Raw genomic sequence first — 21,938 nt, forward strand, 5'->3', positions numbered from 1 at the left:
CATTTTCCAATTAAATTGGGCAAAAATTGCCTGTACAGGGCAATCGGATATGAAACAAAAACCAGCTTTGCGGCGTTCGTATGCTTTACTGCCTAGCATGGCTGTACTGCGGCAAAGCTGGCTTTAAATAGTGTGCGGTGAAGTTTACTTTAGGAAACTGGCCGCCATTCTAAAAGATCGGGTGCGCGTTAGATTCCTACTTTGTTTGGAATTTTTAATGTCATTTCTACATTAATTTTGTGCTTTGAACACACAAAAACTGGCCACATGCTTGATTCGACGGCGTGTTTGACTCAGGCAAATACTGTCTGATGTATCGGTGGTATGTTTTGGAGTTTTTTTTTGTGTATCTTGTTTAATTTGACCAGCCGAAAAATTTGATAAATTTGTTCGGTCCCTTCAGTGTCAAATTAACTTAAGTTGACTGTATTTGGCTCACATGTTCACAGGAGCCTCTTGTACAGATCAGCAACGTTTTCTTACTACCGTAAAATTCCGAGCAAGCGCCCCCACCCGTGCAAGAGCCCCCCCCTAACTTCACTGCTAATTTCAAATTTCCGCGCCGTTCCGGGAAAGCGCCCCCCCCCCCCTCCCCCCGCTCCGCACCAACACTGGCCTGCCACATCCAGTCCACGAAAATGATGGAAAATTCGGCAAATCGCACCGGTGCGCATCGGGCGCCCGGATGAGCCATTTCATCGAATCATGGTTGTACCTGGACGCCCCAGTGGGCACGCAAGTGCATCGGGGCGAACTGCGGCTGGCGGTCTGTAGTTCACGGACCGCCGGCCGACGGCGAAATCTGCCTCTCGCACGGCACAAAGGAGTTCCCTGCGGCACAGTGACGTGACCACTCGGTGACTGAGGAGTGGTCGCGGCTACGCTCTGGCATCGCCGGCAGCTTCACCGCTGCTAATCACTCGCCACCGATATCGTCGCTAGGCCTTTTTCAGTTCACTTCGAATCTGTAGCAGACGGCGCTTCAGAACGAACCGCCGACGCTCCCAAGCAGCAATGTTTTGTTACCGTCGTTGCCGCTTTACCCTCTCCTCGCAATAATTTCACACGATAAAGAAAACATGCTGATATTTGCGGCGCCACCAGCTGCGATGCGAGCATGGCCGAGCCGCAGTTCGCTGTCCGCCGTCGGTAGCCATGCACTGCAGCTGAGCTTCACTTGTATCGGAACTCTCATTAGTGCTAAACGTTTCACCGTGGACATGGTTTTTAATAAAGTGAACATTACGCGTCACTTTACTCTCGCGGACATAATTTTGCCTGGAAAAGAAGCTGCATAACCAATGTTCGCGTCGCCGGTCGCGGCGACGCGCCGGTGCAGCGTCGATGCGCTTTCTGTAGTTCTTTTGGTGGTTTTGAGTAACGGTGGTGTTGAGAGTGATAAACACCACTAACAAATCTTTGGCTTAATAAAGTTCATGCTCAATAAAATTTTAATGCTATGCCAACTGCGCTTTTTTTTTTTTTTTTTTTTTTGCGGGAAAATTTTGACGTGGCCATCTTGAATTTTGGTGCCGTTCCGGGATAGCGCCCCCCCCTAACTTTGCCGGTAATTTCGACTTGCTCGAGGGGGGGCGCTTGCTCGGAATTTTACGGTATGTTCAAAATGTGTTTCAGGGCCCCTTAAAGGGTTAAAGGTTGTGTTCTATGTAGTATTGTCCTTGTGAGCCTGCTCTCTACGCACTGTTGTGGCAAGGAAAACAACAAAGATTCGCAGTGGTGGTTCTTTAACAGCCACCAATGTTTGTAAACTTAGCGACAGATTTGCTAGCGAGCTTTTAGTCACCTTAATGACTAGTTAACGACTTGTAGACTTGAGGTTGCGATTGCTGCATCAAAGACCATTCCGCAGCGCAAGTGACTTGTGGCATTTGTTCGTTAAAAACGAACTAAACTTTTGTGCATCCAACACTTCGTTTACTTCAAGACCCTGTTTATAGCGCCCATTGCCTGGGTGGTAGCCGTATGGTCGGTGTACGCTTTATTATGGTGTGCGAAGCAGCGCGGGAAAGAAATTGCTTCTTTGTGTGTTATCTAAAGTTCCTCAGGCAAGAGCAATGACGTTGTAGATAAAAGTTAACACATCCAACCGTAAACATCGGAGGCCAATCGCTCGCTCAGTGGTGCTGCTACTTTATTGTCTCACTCATGTGGCTACCACGTTTGTTAACTGATGCCCGAATGTCTGGTGAAATTTATTTAAACATTTTTACCACAGCATGGTAGCCAACCAAATAGTTATGAATGCGGGTAGAACTTCTTGTGTGATTGAGATTTGTGTGCTTATCTTAATCGCACAAGAAGTCCACTCAATGCAGTTTTGAACTGCATGGTGCGATGTAATGCAGGCTCAAATGCACAATAGACAACTTGAGACTCACTTCAATAAATGACGGGGACCTACGCAATAATTACCGTGTCTTTTACTCTTTGTGTTCTAATCTTTGTATAATATATACCGTGTGCAGCCATTTAAGTAATTCGCTGCGACACTCACAGTGAGTATGTATAACACATCAGTGGAAAGATGGAGGGGAGGTGTTCCAGGGAACTCTTGGAAGACTGGTGGGGTTCTCCAAGGCCAGAAAGATTCAGAACCCCTGGAGTACTTCATTGGAATAAGCTGGGCAGTTTTCCTCCGAAACCTATACAGAGGCTCTGTCAAAACATGTGAAATTTTCAGTGAAAAAGGAAAGGCTGAGGTAGATTGTCTTCAATACTTACAATCTCCATTGCAGCATCCACTCGCCACATGCAGCAGCGCCACCTGACGGATTCGTCTTTGGCGAGAACCTGCGGGAGCGGGCTGCGGTAAGTGGAAAAGTGTGTGTGTGGGGGGGGGTTGCATTCAAGCCCAAACCACATGAGAGTGATTTTGTGCGCGACAGCAACGAGCGATGGCTTCTAGCGACGAAACGGGCCGTCACGCAGATCGCTCGGTCTTTTCGCTTGATCACTCGGTTCTGGAAATCTAGAATTCATCGCTCGTCGCCCGGAAGTGCTATGAGCGGCTAGCCAATTGCGCGAAGCCGGAACAGGATGTATTTACATTGGTCAAGTACTACCGATTGTCGCACAGAACGTGCCGACTAAATTTTAATACGTGCAAGGATAAGAACCTAGTGCAAGACCTTTAGAAATATTTATGTTGCTCTTTACAGTAAACACACCAACGTAAATTAATAAAGCATGCGTCACGCCAGTTCTGGCACGTATTTGCTGCCCTCATACCGGCAACAGTAGGGAGACGTCGCTCAAAGTCGTCGCTCGCATGCGCTACGACTTGTAGGCGACAAGCGAACGCGACAGCCATCTCCATCGCGTCGCTTGTCACTGTCGCGCGCAAGATCGCTTGCATGCGGTTTATACTTCATTGTGCGAGTAAATATGGCATTCGAACTATTGGCTTTGAAATTATTCAACACTAAAAACTATTCGCTTCGAACCAAAACATTGATATTCGCACAAGCCTATCTTATACAGTTGCAGACCGATAATTTGGACATGCTCAGTCATTCGAACAGCATCATGGCACCGCTACTGGTCCCATCGACTGAATGTATAAAGTTGACTGAAATTTCGGACACCTTACAGCACGCCATTTTATAACTCAGACTCTCTCTGCGCTGTCACTAGCTATGATTTGTTTACTGGTTTGATCAGAAAGAGCGATGATTTTTGCCTTGATACACTGCCAGCCTTGTTGCTGGCACTTCCTCAAAACCTAAACTAGTGAAGCCTAGGCAGTCCAGTAGTCGCTGACTGTCTTGACCAAGGGGCAAGCCAAGCCACGCTGGTAAATTGCAAGGACTGAATTGGCAATTTGTTGTGCGAGTTCTGCATGCTCAGCGTTTGTTCCTTCACGTGTTAAATATTGACACGGTCCTGGGTGACTTGTTTGATTGCTGTCATGAATTTTTGTTACCAAGAATCGTCAAGCAGCTTCAAATGGTGCCAACTCCAGCCTTTCTTGTCGCTGTAGCCCTGTGGCTATGGCAGAGTGCTGCTTAGCTTGTGGCCATAGTTTTAATTGTTTGATCCTGGCCACAATAGCTGCGTTTTGGTATGGGTGAAATGCAAAAATGGTTGTGTACTTAGATTTACGTACACGCTAATGAGCTAAACAGCTAGTCGATCATTGCACAGTTACGGATGCCCACTGTTGCAAATTGTGTCACCATGAAAAGTAGCTTCACTAAAGCAGTGGTTTAAAAAAAATTAAATTTTTGCTTGTTGCCTGTGCTGTTCACATAATACAGTCGAGCCCCCATATATAACGAACACTTTTGTTGCAAAAAATGTCTTAGCTATACAAGAAGTTCGTTATGAAGGACTTTCCCTTGAAAATACCCAAACTTTACCCGAAGGTTCTTTCTCTAAAGTAGAATGGTATGTGTGCTCGACTACATGTGTTTTATTTTCTCCGTCTTGCCAAATCGAGCAGCGAGTTCTTGAGCAGTGTGGCGCAATTTCTGACATACTGCAGAACTTTGAGGACGCCTCGTCGGACTCCTCGGTTGCGCCGACGTCAACAGAGCTCTCCTTCCAGCAGTTCCAGCAACAGGCTGGCCAAAGCAGCGTAGCCAGTGCGGAGCAGCCAGCGGAGGTCGCATCTGCGGGTGAGTGGTTAATGCGGCTGCTTTCACTATCCCAATTGGGGCCTAACCTTGCACTTTGCCTGGAACATGTGGAAATCCTACTTTTAAAGATGGATGTAAAGGAAACATCGTTTTGTAAACTGTAAGCACAAAGCTACAAAGGAAACTCATCTGGGTTTCTCAAAAAGGAAGCTTTGCAGATAAGGGAAAAATTTGTCCTCGTCTGGGATTAGAACCCGGGATCAACATCGTTCCGGGGTAGTCACTCTGCCATCTAAGCTAACCAGGAGGCTAGCAGATCGCAGGGTGAGCCCAAATTAATGCAACAACTCGGAGCACAGGGACAATGAATAGGGCAGATCAGCTTTTGCAGTTATGCCTGTCTGGGGGTTGCGAGGAAAAAACCATTCAACAGGTGATCTTTACATGTTGAAATAATTTTCCTTGTTAAGGGACACTAAAGGAAAATATAAAGCCATGTTAGGCGGATGGATTGCTTGTCTAGAAGTCGATCATGTTTAAATTTTTTGCGCCGATATGTGGCATTGTTGCGTAGAAAATTGCCACCGATGATTCGGCTGCTGCTTTTCTATTTAAATCGGACGTGTCAGAAGGGACAAGTTGGCGTAATCTTCACGTAACTTCCCTCTCTGCCACTCTCCGTGAATCTGCCAGCACTGTCGTCACAAAAAAGGTACCATATCCCAAAATAGGGGGTGCCATACCGATTTTCCTTTTCTGCCATTCTCTCACAAAGACTGTGTTCTTGCTAGGAATGAAGAATTCGTTATTATAGAAGCCTAATCTATAAATCAGCTCGAGTTAGTACATTTCTTTACTGTCCCTTTAAGCACCAGTAGGGTTTCTCAGAAAGGAAGCTTTGCAGATAAGGGAAAAATTTGTCCTGGTCCGGGATGCGAACCCGGGACGAACGCCTTTCTGGGGCAGTCAGTCTGCCATCTAAGCTAACCAGGAGGCTAGCAGATCGCAGAGTGAGGCCGAATTATTGCGACAACTTTCTCTGCGTACTCATAAAAAGCCTAAGTGGAGTAGGAGAGATGCCGCAATAGTCATTGAGTGAATCAGATAGGGTTGCCTTCAAATACAGTAAAATCTCGGTGATACGAAGCTCGCGGGGTTGCGTGAAATATTTGTATCACCCGAAATTCGTGTCATGAAAACATACACAATAAAAATGAATTTATTTTTACCAGAAAAGACTTCTAATAGTGGAACCCCATTGATACCTTCCTCGCTGCTGCATTTTCCCGGCTGCTACGTCGCGTTTTCGCGGCCCCGACCTAAATCCCATTGACTTCCATGTACAGTCGAATCTCGATAATTCGAACTCGAAGGGGCTCAAAAATTTGTTTGAATTAAAAAGACTTGTTTTTGAAGTATTCGTGCACCATTGCACGACGTACGAACGGTGCGATTCGCGAAATATCGCTGCACGCAAGCACATATCGAGTGAGGGCCACGAAACTGCCCACGTCGGCCAACACTCGCTTCCCGATAACGGCAGAAAGTGAAACCTCAGGGAGCGGGTGGCGCAAGCACGGGGAGAGAGAGATTGTGGTTGTAAAGAGGAAGAGGTGACGCGGTGACGGGCGCGCGCGGGGACTGTCGCAGGTGAGGGAGGAGGGTGGCAGGGAAGCGGATTTGGCCTCGGCAACTCTGTCACTTCGGTGGCAGTGGCTTCAGTGGCTCCCCTCGCCCTCCCTCTCAACTCCCTCGTAGCGCCTTCGACCGTCTCCGTGCGTGCCCGCCGCTCCCGCCGACCCGGCACCAGCTTAGCCCGCTCCCTGAAGTTTCGTTTTCTGTCGTTGAAGCGAACGTTGGCCGGACTAGGGCCTCCGTCAATGCTTCCCTCTGCGCTGCAACTGCAGCGTTGTCTGGACGTCGGCACGTACAAGTGTGTTCCGGCGCCACCCAGAAATGGCGACCTTGCCATTTTAGAGTGACGCCGCATTCTTTTTTTTTTTTCTCCGCACAGCGTTGGGGGGTCTCGCCTAAGCTTTTGCTCTATGGCGGTGTCGGAGCAATGCCAGTCGGTGGCGCCACCACGTGATTTGGCGCGCTGCTGAGAGCATTGTCGGTGCGCGGTATGTTCGAATTAACCATCGTAAATGCTTTCGCATTCGAATTACTGGGCGTTCCCCGTTGATACTTTGCCAATCTATAATGTTCCTGCATCCTACGTTGTGTTTGAATGTGGCGGTCACGTAAATTTAGCGGTGCAGCCAGCTTGTACATTGCAACAAGCGACCGGCACGTTGCAGATACGATGCACCCGCGCAGGTGCCGTATTTTGAAAGCGAGCTGCGACGTGCGCAAAGTGCGCGCCCGCGCGGACCTTATCGGCAACATGACCTGCGATGTTGACAAAGTGTGCCTAGTGCCAGTAGCATCGTATGCGCTGGGCCTTCAACATTTAGTTCGCATTGAAGCGAGAGACAGTGCAAAGGTCAATTCGCTCGCTGCTGCTGCTGCGCTTCCTCGCACCAGCGTTTTGATAGCGAGTGTCCGCGGTCATCGAGCGAGATGTGTTAATGTTTATCTATGCGCGCGTGACATCGCGCATGTTAATTTAGTGAGTAAGCGAATGTTTACAAGTTTATACAGCCGGTACAACTACTATCCTTAGTTCGTACAGCTGTCTACTACTTTGCTATCGCAATCATTGCTGCACCTTTCGGGCGAAACTGCGGCTTTTTTTTGCGCGGTCCCTTGAAAAACGTATCAACGGGACGTTTTCTTCTTGCCCAAATCGTCAACAATCGCCTTCTGAAAGGTGTATAAGTGCGCGCACGTGATCTCGGGAATGTTTTCGCACGCCACTGAATGTGCAGGGAGCGTTTTGGTCGTCGGGGCTGCGCCGCGGTCGTCATTGCAGCAGTGGTCCTCGTCTACTTTCTCGCTAAGCATAGGCTAGGCTGTGATGTGGTCCGGTTCACTCGACGTAGGGACAATGAGAGATTGCGCAGCCGCGTGACGTAGTCAGTTGCTTGGATACTATGGATCCCGCCCAGATCTCGCTGTGCCGGCTTGTCTGTGCCGGTCGCTCCGCAGCGGCGCTGCAACACGTTCAGGAACAGCCAATTTTTTTAGTATTGTGAGCAATGTATTTGGCCGGGGAATGTTACGAATTCGTATCACACCGAAATTTGTACCAGACGGGATCGTATCACCAGGGTTTTACTGTAGTTCAAGAACCATTGGTTTAACATACTGATACAATTCTTGTTTCCTCAAGAACTACATACCATACAAGAAAAATTAATGTTATACAGTCAACGTCTGATTTTTCCGACCTAGGGGCCGCAAAAACGTCCGGCACGAAGTCCGGAAAATCGGACGGCGAAGGTTACTTGCGTCCGAAATTTCCGATGTTCTTATACATTGACTCTATGGGGCATATGGCAGTGCCGCGAAGTCGTCCGAATTATCGGGCGTCCGGAAAATCGGTCATTGACTGTACTTGATTTAAAGGGAAGCTGAAGAGGTTTTAGACTTGGAAGATTTACGGGGTTTTGGAAGGCTGACACAGCATAATTCAACTCCTGCGCCTAATTTCTCAATTATGCGCATAGCAGTGCTGCAATCGCCGTTTAAATTTTCGTCGAAGCTCCACCCCCCCTTGGGCGCTGAGCGTAGTGGCAAAAGACCGGGCGTGAGGATGACGTCAGTACAGGGGTCACGTGAGCGCTCTATTTGAATCACGCACCTCGCTGATACCTAAGATGACGTCACGATCATCTTCGCCATCAGAGCCCGTTAATCGACCTGCGGCGTCTCCCGCAGACACTGTGGCTTGTTTTTACTAAATTAAAGCGACTAGCGGTGACTTCTGGCCTGTTAAACCATCATTTTTATATTGAGGGGATGCAAAAGTACAATAATTCGTTGAAAGCTCACTGTTATTGAAAAGTGCTTCACTTGCCCTTTAAGCACAACGAAACACTGTATATTTCTGCGTATAATCCGGCACTGTGTAAAACTCGCAGAAATAACTGCATACAACAGCACTCACATCTTTGCAAAAACAGTCTCTATTTGCTGATGCACGACTTGTCCTCCACGTCGTATCTTCGGCTATTGACCCTACCCCCCCCTGGTTTGGAGAATCTGTTAACTTTAGTTTCTGGTGTGTTGTAAAGGATAGCCGTTAAATGCAGCTCATTGGGATCGTAGTTCGCCGGTGCTGTGTGCACTATTTGCTTACTAAATGCAAAATTGCGATTTATAAAGAAGAGAATGGGCGACCATGAAGGATGGGAGAAGGGAGCTTCAGCACACATGTTTGGGGAGAATGTGGGGTTCACTAAGAGATAACAAAAAGTTGAATGGAGGAGAACCTCACCTTGAGATGTGGCTGCATGGCACACTAAAGTAGGGTATATGAGGAGTGCAAGTTTCATCAGTTTATACAGTCAACGTCCGATGTTTTGGACTCCCTAGGGGTTGCGAAAACGTTAGAAAAGTCGAGCAGTCCGAAAAAACAAATGCATGCCTTTTACTGCCCCCAACGGCTCAAATTTCACCACAGGCACGTCCGGAATAGCTCTGAAGGCCTGCCAGTACACTTAATAGGCGTATCGTAGCTCTTACTGTGCTAGGAGACAGCGGGTGCACGTGTGTATAATTAAGGAATACATACTGTGTCCATGACAATTGCCCCTTCCCGCTCTTAATATGCTTCACCGCAATACTTTGCGTATGCTTCACTGCATAACATTGCTGTATTGAGGCGAAGCTGACCTTTGGGATCCGGCATTATGCAGTGCGTTGTGCTTTCTGAGTTTCCAAAACATTGGCGAGGATTACAAAGGTGGAGTTGGCGTCATTGCTAACAGCGGCAAATTGTTTCAATGAAAAACATGGCAATAAACAGAAAGAAGCTTGGTGGATATGGCTGCCAGCGGATCTGTGTGCGAGAGCGCCGGTTCGAGGAGGCGAGATAATCAAAATGGCGGTGGTGATGGTTAGATCAATGCCGTTTCACACATGTGGTCAAGGCAAAGTCCAGAATATCGGACGGTGAAGGTTTTTTGCGTCTGAAATTTCAGACGTTTTTATACATTGGCTCTATGGGATATGTGGCGGTGCTGCGAAGGCATCCGAATTATCGAGCATGTTCGAAAAATTGGTTGTTGACGGTATTCAGAAATTAAAGAAGTGAACACCTTTTAACAGCAGGATAGTCCTTACTTAAGCTACAAAATAAACTGCCCAATCTTCTGCAGCGAGTCGGCATGCCAAAAGCCTGACTGAGTCGGCCGAGGAGTACCAGTTGCGGCAAGTCAAGCGGACGTACGACGAGGTCGCCGTGGTTACCGGAGAAGAGAACGAGTCCAACGTGCTGCAGGTAAGGGCTCTTTGCTGCTGTAAATCACACTAGTGTAATTTGTAGTGAGTAATTACATCGCAGTGGACATTTAGTGGCCAGCCAGCTAACTGGTGAATAAACAATTAGGATCTGCACACAGTAGGGAAAAGCACATCTATTCAGATGAAGACATGCACCTTGCCCAGTGGAATTGGGAAGTGATGGGTATGACTGTCGTCTCAGATGCATCACCATCTCCCTCCTGCAGTCTGTTAAAACTAAACAAAAAGTGGACCGGTCTTCAATTATGCTGTGGACTCACTAGATGTCTGAAAAATTGGCCAGGACCTTCGGTCAGCATCGAATGAACTGAAAAATCGAATAAACTGAAGTTGAATTAACGGAAGTCTATTGTATTATTCTGTTTTTCTCAGTTGTACTTCTCTCGGCATGTTGCACAATACAGCTTGACTAGAGTAAACCTGTGCCATGCAATTCAACATTGGTTGGCAGGGGTTACCGTATTTACTCGATTCTGACGCGCCCTCGATTGTAACGCGCACCCATTTGCCATGTCTTTTACAGTAGCGCGCACCTCATTCTTTCATACAGAAATACAACTTTCTCCCATTTGGAAAAACAAATATTTCATTTACTCCTAATGCACTAAAGTTGCGACGAATAAAAAAAGTCGCAGTTTCGCCCGAAAGGCGAAGCGTCGATTGTGATAGCAAATTAGTAGACAGCTATACGAAGTAAGGATAGTAGTTTTATCGGCCGTACAAACTTGTAAACATTCGCTTACTAACTAAATTCACAAGAATGGTGCCATGTGCGCACAAGCAAACATGAACACGTCTCACTCGATGACCACAGAAGCTCGTTATCAAAACGATGGAGTGAGGTAGCAGGAGCGAGCGAATTGACCTACTCTGCCCCCCATAAAGAATCACTAACAAAATATGGGCTGTGTGGCCGCGCCGTACGCAGCAGCTGCCGGAGTAGAACGCCTCTCCTTCGGTTTGCACTGTCCTGCACGCAAGTTTCGGGAACTCCAAACGCCTATGAGGCGGCCCAATTTCTATCCGTCTCTACACACGTGATCACTTTCCTTTTAATTGTGGCATCATGATGGACTTGGCGTGTCTTCACAATCAGCACTTCCATGCTGACAGAGCAAACTTAAACAACGGAAAGACAGACGGTGGACCAACCTAAGCCATAAATAAGCGCACGTACTACAGCACATGCGGGGAGCTATGGCAGCTAGGCTTGGAAGCGCGTACGAGGTGGCCATTTTAATGTGCCGATATGGTAATGCAGATTTAGGGTTGTACTCTATTCTAACGTGCACGAAGTTTTTGAACCCGTATTATCGGGGAAAAAGTGCACAATAGATTCGAGTAAATACGGTAGATTTCCTAAAGAGTACTTAATTTTTTCTTTTTCTCCTTCTGCTGTCTCATTTACTTGCATCCCCTTGCCAAACATTTAACTCGGTGGATGACTTAAAAAGCAAATTCTGCACATACTACACCTAGTGCAATTGATGTGAAGCGAAGCTTTCGTGTTGAGGTTAATTAAATGCTATAAAAGTAAATGTGGTGCGTACAGTTGTCTTTTATTGTCATCGTATGCTTTGCGTACTGTCATTGTGTACACTGTGCAGGTCACAACATTACTGTCATTCATTCTTTGTGTATGCTCTTTGTCTTTCTTTGTCTGCATCGTTAATACTTATGTAAGGTTGAAAAATGCGAGAAATTGTTTTTGGCAATTTCGGCCGGTGTAGGGCATCCAGCGATGGCAAAACGTGAAAGCTCTGCAAGCGTGACGAAGTGGCAAACCATGTCATGTGCTTGTGTTCTATATTGCCTTACGCAGATCAACTGCAAGCTCTTCACCTTCGACAAGTCAACGAGTTCCTGGCAGGAACGGGGCCGTGGCAGCTTGCGACTCAACGACCAGGAGGTCGATGGTGTGCTGCAATCAAGAATGGGTGCGTGTTGGGATCCAAACCACATTCTCAAAAATCCGTCTATTAATCTTGCAGAAATATTTAATTTACGCAGCGGTTCGTTTGCGTTATTCCTTTCAGGTAACGGTATCTCACTATGAAGATGCAACTTAGTCGCCAAATGATTATTCGGATGCCCAATGGTTCAGACATGCTCGCTCGATTGTTTGGACAGCTTCGTTGCACGGCCGCTGGCCGCTTAGATGTAATGCGTAAGGACGACCGTAATTCGGACGTCCTCGAGATCGGCATTCGATTATTCGGACTCCGTCCGCGGTTATGGTGCATGTCACTTTGGTTGCCAGCGCCTCCTCTGGCAACTTCGACGAGACCTCGATTATGGCCTAGTGAGATTAAACGGCGCACAGTTGCAACGAATGTCTTGGAGGTTGAAGTGAAGCCACAGCAACATCAAATTCAGTTCTAGCAACCCCCCATCTACCATGGCCATTTATGGCCTCCTGCCACCATTCAGTGCAAGTAGCTAGGCATAGCGTTGCCCTGGGGGGGTTGCGGTAAGCTACGGATCTGCGTGCGAGAGCGCCGGTTCGAGGAGGCGAGATAATCAAAATAGCCGCGGTGGTGGCTAGATTAATGCCGTTTCGCACCTGCGGTCAAGGCAAAAAGTCCGGAAAATCGGATGGCGAAGGCTTTTTGCTTATGAAATTTCCGACATTTTTATACATCGAATCTATGGGGTACGTGGCAGTGCCGCGAAGGCGTCCAAATTATCGGGCATGTCCGAAAAATCGGTCAGTTGACTGTATTTCCATATCCCCGGCAAACGCCCATGGGATTCAATGCATTCCATATCTCTCGACAATGCAACGTCAAGAGCTGCAATCTCGCGCCAAAGAAATGTGCCAGGAATTTAGGCTTCATATTATCTACCCATGTAATGCTGAGTACAAAAATGTGAGCAGGTGCACTTTCTTCACACTTAAATTGCATAAAATGCCATCACAGCGTGCTTGCAAGGCAAGTCTGGACGTTTGGCCCTCATGACTGGGTCAAGTCGATAATGGATATTTAGACCAAAGTCCCGCTAAATTCGGGACATTTGGCCCTAACCCTAATCAGAGCTCCAAATATCATTGCCCTCGCTGTGCAATGTGTGAGAACTGGGACTACTGATGTACTATAGGCATGTACCATTTACGTTTAGGGATGTTAATGATATGCTTGCTGAAATTGTGACGAACAAGGGCAGAGAGTGTGTGGTTTGTAAAACAATCAGTTAGTGACGTGTCACATTATTGAAAACTTGTCAAGGGCTGGGAAGTGTTTAGTTTGAGCCAGCAGGAAATGAAGTTAAAGCTAAACCACCCAGAGGTCGAAATTTAGTTGTGGTGTTGCAGTTGTGCACGAGTCTACAGCGAACACGTAGCTGTAAAATTTTTCGGAATGGTGCTGTAATAGCAGAGTAATGTGTTTGATGATCAAAACAAGGCCCTCGCTAGTTTCGCTCTTTCCTTCGCTACTCTCCTTGTTGGCTGCTCTCTCCTCGCCGAGTGTTCCTCCAAATGTCAGGTGATAAACGTCATCACCATTGCGCTTTTCAAAATGCTGTCTACTTACGGTTAAGGCACGTCGCGCTAGCGGCAAATATACTGACGGCGAACCGACCTCCAGTGCCGTAGAACTATATATGAACGTCGGACGCGCGAGAGGTGTCCAAAGTAGGCGGCAGTTTGGCCAGCGCACTGCCCGCCACACAATCGACGATCCAATCGACGACCGCGAAGCTGCGCGCCTCCGCCCCCAGCAATGAAAGCATTGGCTGCAGCTTCTGTTCCAAGCAAAAAAACTTGCGCTCGATAAAGCGAGGCATAAATTGTACATTTTATGGAAAATGATATCCACTGTCAAACGTAAAGCACGAGTGAGAGCTCCGATACTTCTCGAGCCCAGCTGCGCTGCACGGCTACCGATGGCAGATGACCGGCTCGGCTGTGCTTGCATCGCAGCCGACGGGGCCGCTAATATCAGCGTATTTTCCTTCTTTGTGTGCAATTATTGCAAAAAGTGAAACAATGGTAAGAAAATATTGCGGCTTGTGAGTGTCGGCGATTCATTCCGAAGCGGCGTCCGCTTTAGCTTTGTAGTGAATTGGAGAAGGCTTAGCGACGACATCGGCGCAGTCGAGCGATCAGTGGCGGTGAGGCTGCCGCACAAATAGGCCCCAGTTTCATCATCTCTAAAGCAAGAAAATCTCGCCGTTGGCGAGCAACATCGCTGTTGAACGGTTACCTGCGAATGGCAAACGGCATGCAGCGAGTTACCGTGTCGTTAGCGTGAACGGGTTTTAGCCGTGACTCAGCTCTTCTTTGCTGCCCGCTGTTGCTACCGTGCTAGCCTGTTCTCATTCGAAGCGTGCTGCTGTGGACCCTGTGTTGAGCGCACGTCTAGAAAGGCCAACACTGTCGCACTCTGTTCGCTCAGCTGATCAGACCGCTAAGCACGGCTGTGTTGGAACGCGATCGATTTGGCACTTGCGTTGCGGGCTGTAATTACCAATTTGCAAGGGCGCACAAACCAGCAACACGACGAAGAAGAGCAGGGAGTGCGCATACCTGTTAGCAGACTAACCGTAAGTCATAGGTTCTTGCTCGTTCAATCGACATCGTTGCCGCCGGTGACATCACCAGATGCACCCTGGTGACAGCATGACGACCGCTGGGGATACTGGAAATTCCCGGAGAGGAGCGCGGCATTGTTTTTTTTTTTAATTTGTGGCGTGCCCGCAGTGCGTAGCGCTGCAGCGTTTGGCATAGTTGATCGTGACAGCATTCTGAACTCGATGCACGTGTTTACTTGAAATCTTAAAAAAATATCAGAGATGGTTTAGGGGCCCTTTAAGAGATTTGCAGGCCTAGTACAGGGCAAGTTCTTTTGCCAGTTACAGGCAGTTTGAGAGTGATGCGAGTGGCCTCTTCTCTGCAGTCGACATGATTGGTCGGTGACAACTGTTGTCCTGTCGGGTCCCGCTTTCTCTTCTCAGTGATGCGGACACAGGGCAGCTTGCGCGTCATCCTGAACACCAAGGTGTGGTCCGGAATGGTTGTGGAGCACCCCAGTTCAAAGACAGTTCGCACGACAGCCATCGACCCCGACGGAATTCGTGTCTACCTCATTCAGGTAAGAGAGGGAAGTTGCAGTGATATTTTGTAGGGGTGTGCAAATACTGAATATCGAATTGAATCATGAAAAAAGAAGACAAATATAATATTGAATATGAGAAATTGTTTTACGAAATTTAATGCTTACAAATTTTGGACAAGAAAATACTGTGCTGCACATGCTCAGGAGTCTGCGGGCACTGTACAGTAGAACCTTGTTGATGCGGTCCCATTTCGTACAATTTGCCCGGTGCCAACGTTCGCGATCGAGAATGCAGAAAATGACCCTGTACAGTTAGGCTTCTTTTTAAGTGATTAATGTGTTCCCAAAAAACACGGATCTTTCATCACCAGCCTTCATTGTATCGCCAAACTGCGATCGTATCATACGTTTTCTGGTCGCTAGATCCCACGTGAACAAGAAAAGGTGCGAGGCATACGCAATCGAGAGCAACATAGACTCCTGCAACAGCAGCTTTCCTGCAGTAGTTGCCCGCCCTTGTCACATGAAAATGCCGCCATGCACTAGGTTTTCTATTCCACTACCAGCAAATCTCCCCGTGGGATTGTCGCAATCTCGCCATTCACAGCTATCGCTGCCAACCGATTGTGATAAGCACCTTCACCTAGGGTATCTTTTTCACAGCGTGTGGTGTAGGAAGTGTGCTGCACACTTTGAATAGGCGATGACCCAAATGCGCCGCTGTTCACCACTGTAGGCGGCGCGAAGTGGGCTTCATGTGTCACTCTGGCGGCATCATATGCAAGTGTCATCCACTGGCTCGATGTCGTTCTAGTTTCCTGTTGCCATCTTGAACGCTACGCAATATGAAACCGACAATGTGCATCTTGGGTCGTCAATTCGCACCAGCTCAACGCACGTTGGCGTATTATGCCACAACATTTGCGCCAATTTGACATGTCAAAATTTCCCGCCAAAATGCCCCACTCGAAGAAACTGCTGACCCAGACCGAATTCGAGGAGTGCGAATATAAGCTTGCCGAAGCTGCAAGAACGACAATGTGAGTCCTTGGACCGCTTGGGCACCTCCAGCTCAGTGTGCGCGTGTCTTGTGCTTCAACAGCTTGCGCAACGCTTTGCCTTGTGTAGATGTCAAGTGCAGTTGAGTCTGCCAGATTCTTCAGTCGCTTCAGACGATACGTTTTCCCTGTTAGTACATCGTTTCTCGCATTTCTTTTTATGAAACATATGAACGAGGTTCTGCTGTACTTACACTGAAACATAAAATCAAATTTTTGGGATGGGAAAAAGAAATGCTCTAATTGACTGTATCTCAAACTATAGAATGTAGCAAGAGAACACAACATATAAGCTCACTACTCAACATACCGTATTTACTCGAATCTAGGCCGACTCCGATTCTAAGCCGACCCCCCAAAAGTTCGAAGTCAGAAAAAAAAAGAACTTACCTCGAATGTAGGCCGAACGAAATAGCGAGGACAGCATTCGCAAAATGAAGCAGCATTTATTAAATTTGAACATTCCGAGCTCATTCTATGTCACCATCGCTGCTAGCCTCGTCGCTATCTTCCTTACTGCTGACATATTCAAACAGTGCGCTATATTCAGTACCATCCCGCGCATTAGAGATGCTGCATTTTTGGAAGGAGCGCACGTTGCGGCGCATGCAAAAACCATCTCCCGTGGCCCCCTCCAAGACAGACCGATGCCGAAGTTCCGCCCGGCTTGAACGTTTGACGATGCCTCTACAGCTAGCACAACTACCGTATTTACTTGATTCTCACGCTTCGATTGTAACGCGCACCCGTTTTCCGTGAGGAAAAAAAAAAAAGTCCCTTACCAGTACCGCGCACCTCATGCTTTCAAACAGAAATACCGTATTTATTCAAATCTAGGCCGATAGTTTTTTTCAAATAATCACATACGAAACTCTAGGGTCGGCTTAGATTCGAGGATTTAAAAAAACGCGCCCGTTTTTAACTGAAACTGATAAATATGGTGCATAGTTAGCGCCATCTAGAGAAGTCAGTATCGCAGCCGCTACTAGCCGGGCCAGTAGCCAACTGAAGTACACGAGTGACGTCGCCATTTTGACCTGCGTCGTATCGGTAGTATCGGTGTTGTGCAGCATCGGCGCGCGGTGTGGCGTTATCGTAATGGCACCAAATGGGCGATGCCACTATAGTGCCGCTTTCTAAACGAACTGTATTTACTCGAATCTAACGCGCACTTTCAACACGACCCTAAATCTGCGTCGGCATTTCAAAATGGCCGCCTCGCACGCGCGTCGAGCCTAGCTACCGTAGCATGCGGAAGCTTCCTCCGTGCGCTGCAGTACATGTGCTTAGGCAATAGTCTACCGTCTGTCTTCACGTTCTCAGCGTCTACTCTATCTATCAGCATGAAGTACCGAGTTCATCATGATGCCGCATTTAAAAGGAAAGTGATCATCTGTGCGGAGACGGACGGAAATCGGGCCGCATCACGGGCGTTCGGAGAATCCGAAACTTGCGAGCGGGATTGGCGCAAACAGAAGGAGAGAATTTTCGCCAGCAAAGTAATGCCGAACGGTTTCAGTGGACCGAAGCAGGACGTAATGTGCGACGATCCACTCCGGCGATACGATCGCCTTGGCCCTATCTTGAAAGCCATCTGCGGCGGGTAAGACGGGTAAAGTCCGCCACGCGCCGTGTTTTCGCTGCGTTGAAGCGAGAGGCATGCTAGCACGAAGGCGCGCTTCGTCTCCAGCGTTCTGACAGTTCGTTTCCTCGGTCAACGAGCGAGATGTGTTCATGTTTGCTTGTGCGTGCGTGACACCGTGCTTGTTAATAGCAGTCTTCTAATTTGCTATCGCATTCGATGCATCGCCTTTCGGGCGAAACTGCGACTTTTTTTTATTCATCGCAACTTCAGTGCATCGGGAGGAAATCTATTTTTCCAAATGACAGAAAGTTGTATTTCTGTTTGAAAGCATGAGGTGCACGGTACTGGTAAAGGCCTTTTTTTCCTCATGGAAAACGGGTGCGCGTTGCAATCGAGGAAGCCTGAGAATCGAGTAAATACGGTAGTTGTGCTAGCCGCAGAGGCATCGTCAAACGTTCAAGCCGGGCGGAACTTCGGCATCGGTCTGTCGTTGGAGGGGGCCACGGGAGATGGTTTTTGCGAGCGCCGCAACGTGCGCTCCTTCCAAAAATGCAGCATCTCTAATGCGCTGGGTGGTACTGAATATAGCGCACTGTTTGAAGATGTCAGCAGTAAGGAAGGTAGCGACGAGGCTAGCAGCGATGGTGACATAGAATGAGCTCGGCATGTTCAAATTTAATAAATGCTGTTTCATTTTGCGAATGCTGTCCTCGCTTTTTCGTTCGGCCTACATTCGAGGTAAGTTTTTTTTTTCTGACTTCGAACTTTTGGGGGGTCGGCTTAGAATGGGAGTCGGCCTAGATTCGAGTAAATACGGTATGTTGAGTAGTGAGCTTATATGTTGTGTTCTCTTGCTACATTCTATAGTTTGAGATACAGTCAATTAGAGCATTTCTTTTTCCCATCCCAAAAATTTGATTTTATGTTTCAGTGTAAGTACAGCAGAACCTCTTTCATATGTTTCATAAAAACATATGAACGAGGTTCTTCATGCACTGAAGTTGTGATGAATAAAAAAAAAGTCGCAGTTTCACCCGAAAGGTGATGCATCGAATGCGATAGCAAATCAGTAGACCGCTATTAACAATCACGGTGTCACGCGCGCACAAGCAAACATGAACACATCTCGCTCGTTGACTGCGGAAACGAACTGTCAGAACGCTGGAGACGAAGCGCGCCTTCGTGCTAGCATGCCTCTCGCTTCAATGCGGCGAAAACACGGCGCGCGACTGACTTTACCTGTCGCAGATTGCTTTCAAGATAGGGCCAAGGCGATCGTATCGCCGGAGTGGATCGTCGCTGATTACGTCCTGCTTCGGTTCACTGAAACCGTTCCGCATTGCTTTGCTGGCGAAAATCCTCTCCGTCTGTTTGCGCCAGTGCCGCTCGCAAGTTTCAGATTCTCCGAACGCCCGTGATGCGGCCCGATTTCTGTCCGTCTCCGCACAGATGATCACTTTTTTTTTAAATGCGGCATCATGATGAACTCGGTACTTCATGCTGATAGAGCAGACGCTGAGAACATGAAGACAGACGGTAGACTATTGCCTAAGCACGTGTACTGCAGCACACGGAGGAAGCTTCCGCATGCTACGGTAGCTAGGCTCGACGCGCGTGCGAGGCGGCCATTTTGAAATGCCGACGCAGATTTAGGGTCGTGTTGAAAGTGCGCGTTAGATTCGAGTAAATACAGTTCGTTTAGAAAGCGGCACTATAGTGGCATCGCCCATTTGGTGCCATTACGATAACGCCACACCGCGCGCCGATGCTGCACCACACCGATACTACCGATACGACGCAGGTCAAAATGGCGACGTCGCTCGTGTACTTCAGTTGGCTACTGGCGCGGCTAGTAGCGGCTGAGATACTGACTTTTCTAGATGGCGCTAACTATGCACCATATTTATCAGTTTCAGTTAAAAACTGGCGCATTTTTTTAAATCCTCAAATCTAAGCCGACCCTAGAGTTTCGTATGTGATTATTTGAAAAAAACTATCGGCCTAGATTCGAATAAATACGGTATCTTCATTTACGGAAGAAATCCACAGCTCTTGTTTCCACAGAATCGGCTTTGAAGATTCAATTCTTGTCAGCTCGTGACTGCCAAGCATTCGCAGCGATGAGGACCTTGTGACTTCCTTTGCAGCGCAGTAGTTGCGTGAGACCCGCATCTCTATCCAAGTAGACGTGCTTTCCGCCGTTCGCGCACATCTGGATTATTTTTTCACCAGCAAGCTGCTCGGCAACAGATAGTCTGTCGCGATGTAGCTAACGGTTTTGCACCAGTCTGCAGGTTGCAATAGAATTGCTTTTTATCCCCAGCGGTGTCCACTGTGCTTATGATGCAGTAGAACCCTGCTGATATTTCACGGGACCGTAAAAAAGAAAGTAAGAGCCGGGAAACGTAAGAGCCGAGAAATAGGAAAAATTAAGAAATGAGAGTAGTGTTGCACTGCGCACAATATTATTTTAATTCTTACGTGTGAAAAAAAGTTGTAACCGAAGCATCGATTGTGATAGCAAATTAGTAGACGACTATACAGTGTAAGGATAGTAGTGTTATCGGCTATATAAACTTGTAAACTTGCTTATTAACTATATTAACAAGCATGGTGTCAGCGCGCACAGGCAAACATGAACACATCACACTCGATGAGTGCGTACACACTCTCAAAACGCTATCGTGAGGAAGCGCGGCAGCAGCAGTGAGTGATGTGACCTTCGTGCTGTTGTCTATAGCTTCAACGCAAACTGAGTGCCGAGAACACACAGCACGCACAAAGCTACTAGCCGCCGACGCACCTACACTGCCAATACTCTGCCCCCAACACAGATCGCTTTCAAGATACAGCCCGCGTATCGCCGCGCAGTATGCAGTTGATGCTAGAGTACAACGTCGCTCACTATCCCTCCCTCTCCCCCTTAGCTCCCTCGCTGGTGCCTCGAGCTCAATGGAAGAAGGCGTGCTCCCTCCCTGCTTTTCTTTCCTGCGCGCCCGAGATTTAGACGCGGCCGTCGGCTCCCTCGCACGCTTTCACTCGCACATACAGCATGCGGCGACGGTGTTACCGCCCTTGGACTTTATACAGAACATCTATGCGCCAAAACTAATTTTAGGGCCACAATGTGTAATAGACACCAGCTTTAGATAGCAAATACAGATCTCAAGGGCCATGCTTTTGCTGGCGGGAATCGAAAATACGTCATAGGTGTTGCCCCCGGCACTTTGGGCGGCCAATGCCATTGTCCAGCCACCAAGCCAAGCGACATGAAAAGTCAAAATGGCCGCTGGAACGGATGCGGGAATGGTCCCACAGTTGTGACGCAACAGCGGGGTTACCGATGCATTGGGATCTATGGGAGCTGTGCCGAGACCGGCCGAAAACGACGTAACAGCCGGGGAAATGCAGCACCCGGAAACGTAACAGCAGGTTTCTACTGTATTGTGTGCACCTTGGACTGAATCAAAATTAACTACTGTTCACGGCAACTGCTGCAGACCAATCCGTGGTCACTATCATCGCAATTGTGGATAGCAATTATGTAATTCCGAGGGCACGTGGCCAATGCGGTGCGATGCACAACGGTATAACTCAAGAATAAAAAGGGGCAATACATTCCTGTTGTTCCCATACGGTCCCCGCTTATGACTATGACAATGCGGACTCGGTCGTTTCATTTCGGTTGCATGCTAGCACCGCTTTTGCCTTGCACATTTTTCAACGCTCTGCGCGGCACTCCTAGAGTTGGTAGAATTAACCTGTGCGTGGCGGAATAGATAAGAACTGAGATAACGAGAGTTTGATGCCATGAAATGACGCATACGCTTGTCGGGGCGAGAGGGAGAGTCAGAATTGTCCGATTTGTTGAATTAACGAGAGTTGACCCTTTCATTTTAGACACTGGGAGCTCCAGTGACACCCCCGTTATAATGAAATCTATTTGCTTTATTTGTTGTGTTTCGGAGGTGTGCCTTGGACCAACTTAGTCGAAGCTCATTGGTGGGTTACCCCACGTGGTACAAAGTTGCAAGCGAGCTTTGCCTGCCAGTGCTCAATCGAGCGAGCTTTGCATTGCCAGTGCTCTTCCATGCAAGTTTGCATGGAAGAGTACTGGCAATGAAAGGCTCATTCATGTTGCCTTCTTCCAATCTGACCAGGTGACCAACCAGGGCTTGAAACCTCGTGCAGCTGTGCTATTGCAGGCTCTTCTGGCTTTGCTGATTACACG

At 47.9% G+C, this 21,938-nt stretch overlaps 1 protein-coding gene across 2 annotated transcripts in view; it reads left to right on the plus strand.

The window, feature by feature from the left end:
- The window catches only part of LOC119433412 (ran-binding protein 3-like), a 150,768-nt gene that overhangs the window by 125,383 nt on the left and 3,447 nt on the right, over window positions 1–21,938 (plus strand). For both annotated transcript variants that reach the window (XM_049659417.1, XM_037700615.2), the window contains exons 7-11: window positions 2,757–2,829; window positions 4,505–4,637; window positions 9,863–9,984; window positions 11,830–11,944; window positions 14,964–15,100. In XM_049659417.1, the coding sequence (XP_049515374.1) occupies window positions 2,757–2,829; window positions 4,505–4,637; window positions 9,863–9,984; window positions 11,830–11,944; window positions 14,964–15,100 (580 nt within the window). The remainder of the gene's footprint in view (window positions 1–2,756; window positions 2,830–4,504; window positions 4,638–9,862; window positions 9,985–11,829; window positions 11,945–14,963; window positions 15,101–21,938) is intronic.

The sequence above is a fragment of the Dermacentor silvarum genome, chromosome 11, assembly GCF_013339745.2.
Source record: "Dermacentor silvarum isolate Dsil-2018 chromosome 11, BIME_Dsil_1.4, whole genome shotgun sequence".
Classification (NCBI taxonomy): Eukaryota; Metazoa; Arthropoda; class Arachnida; order Ixodida; family Ixodidae; genus Dermacentor; species Dermacentor silvarum.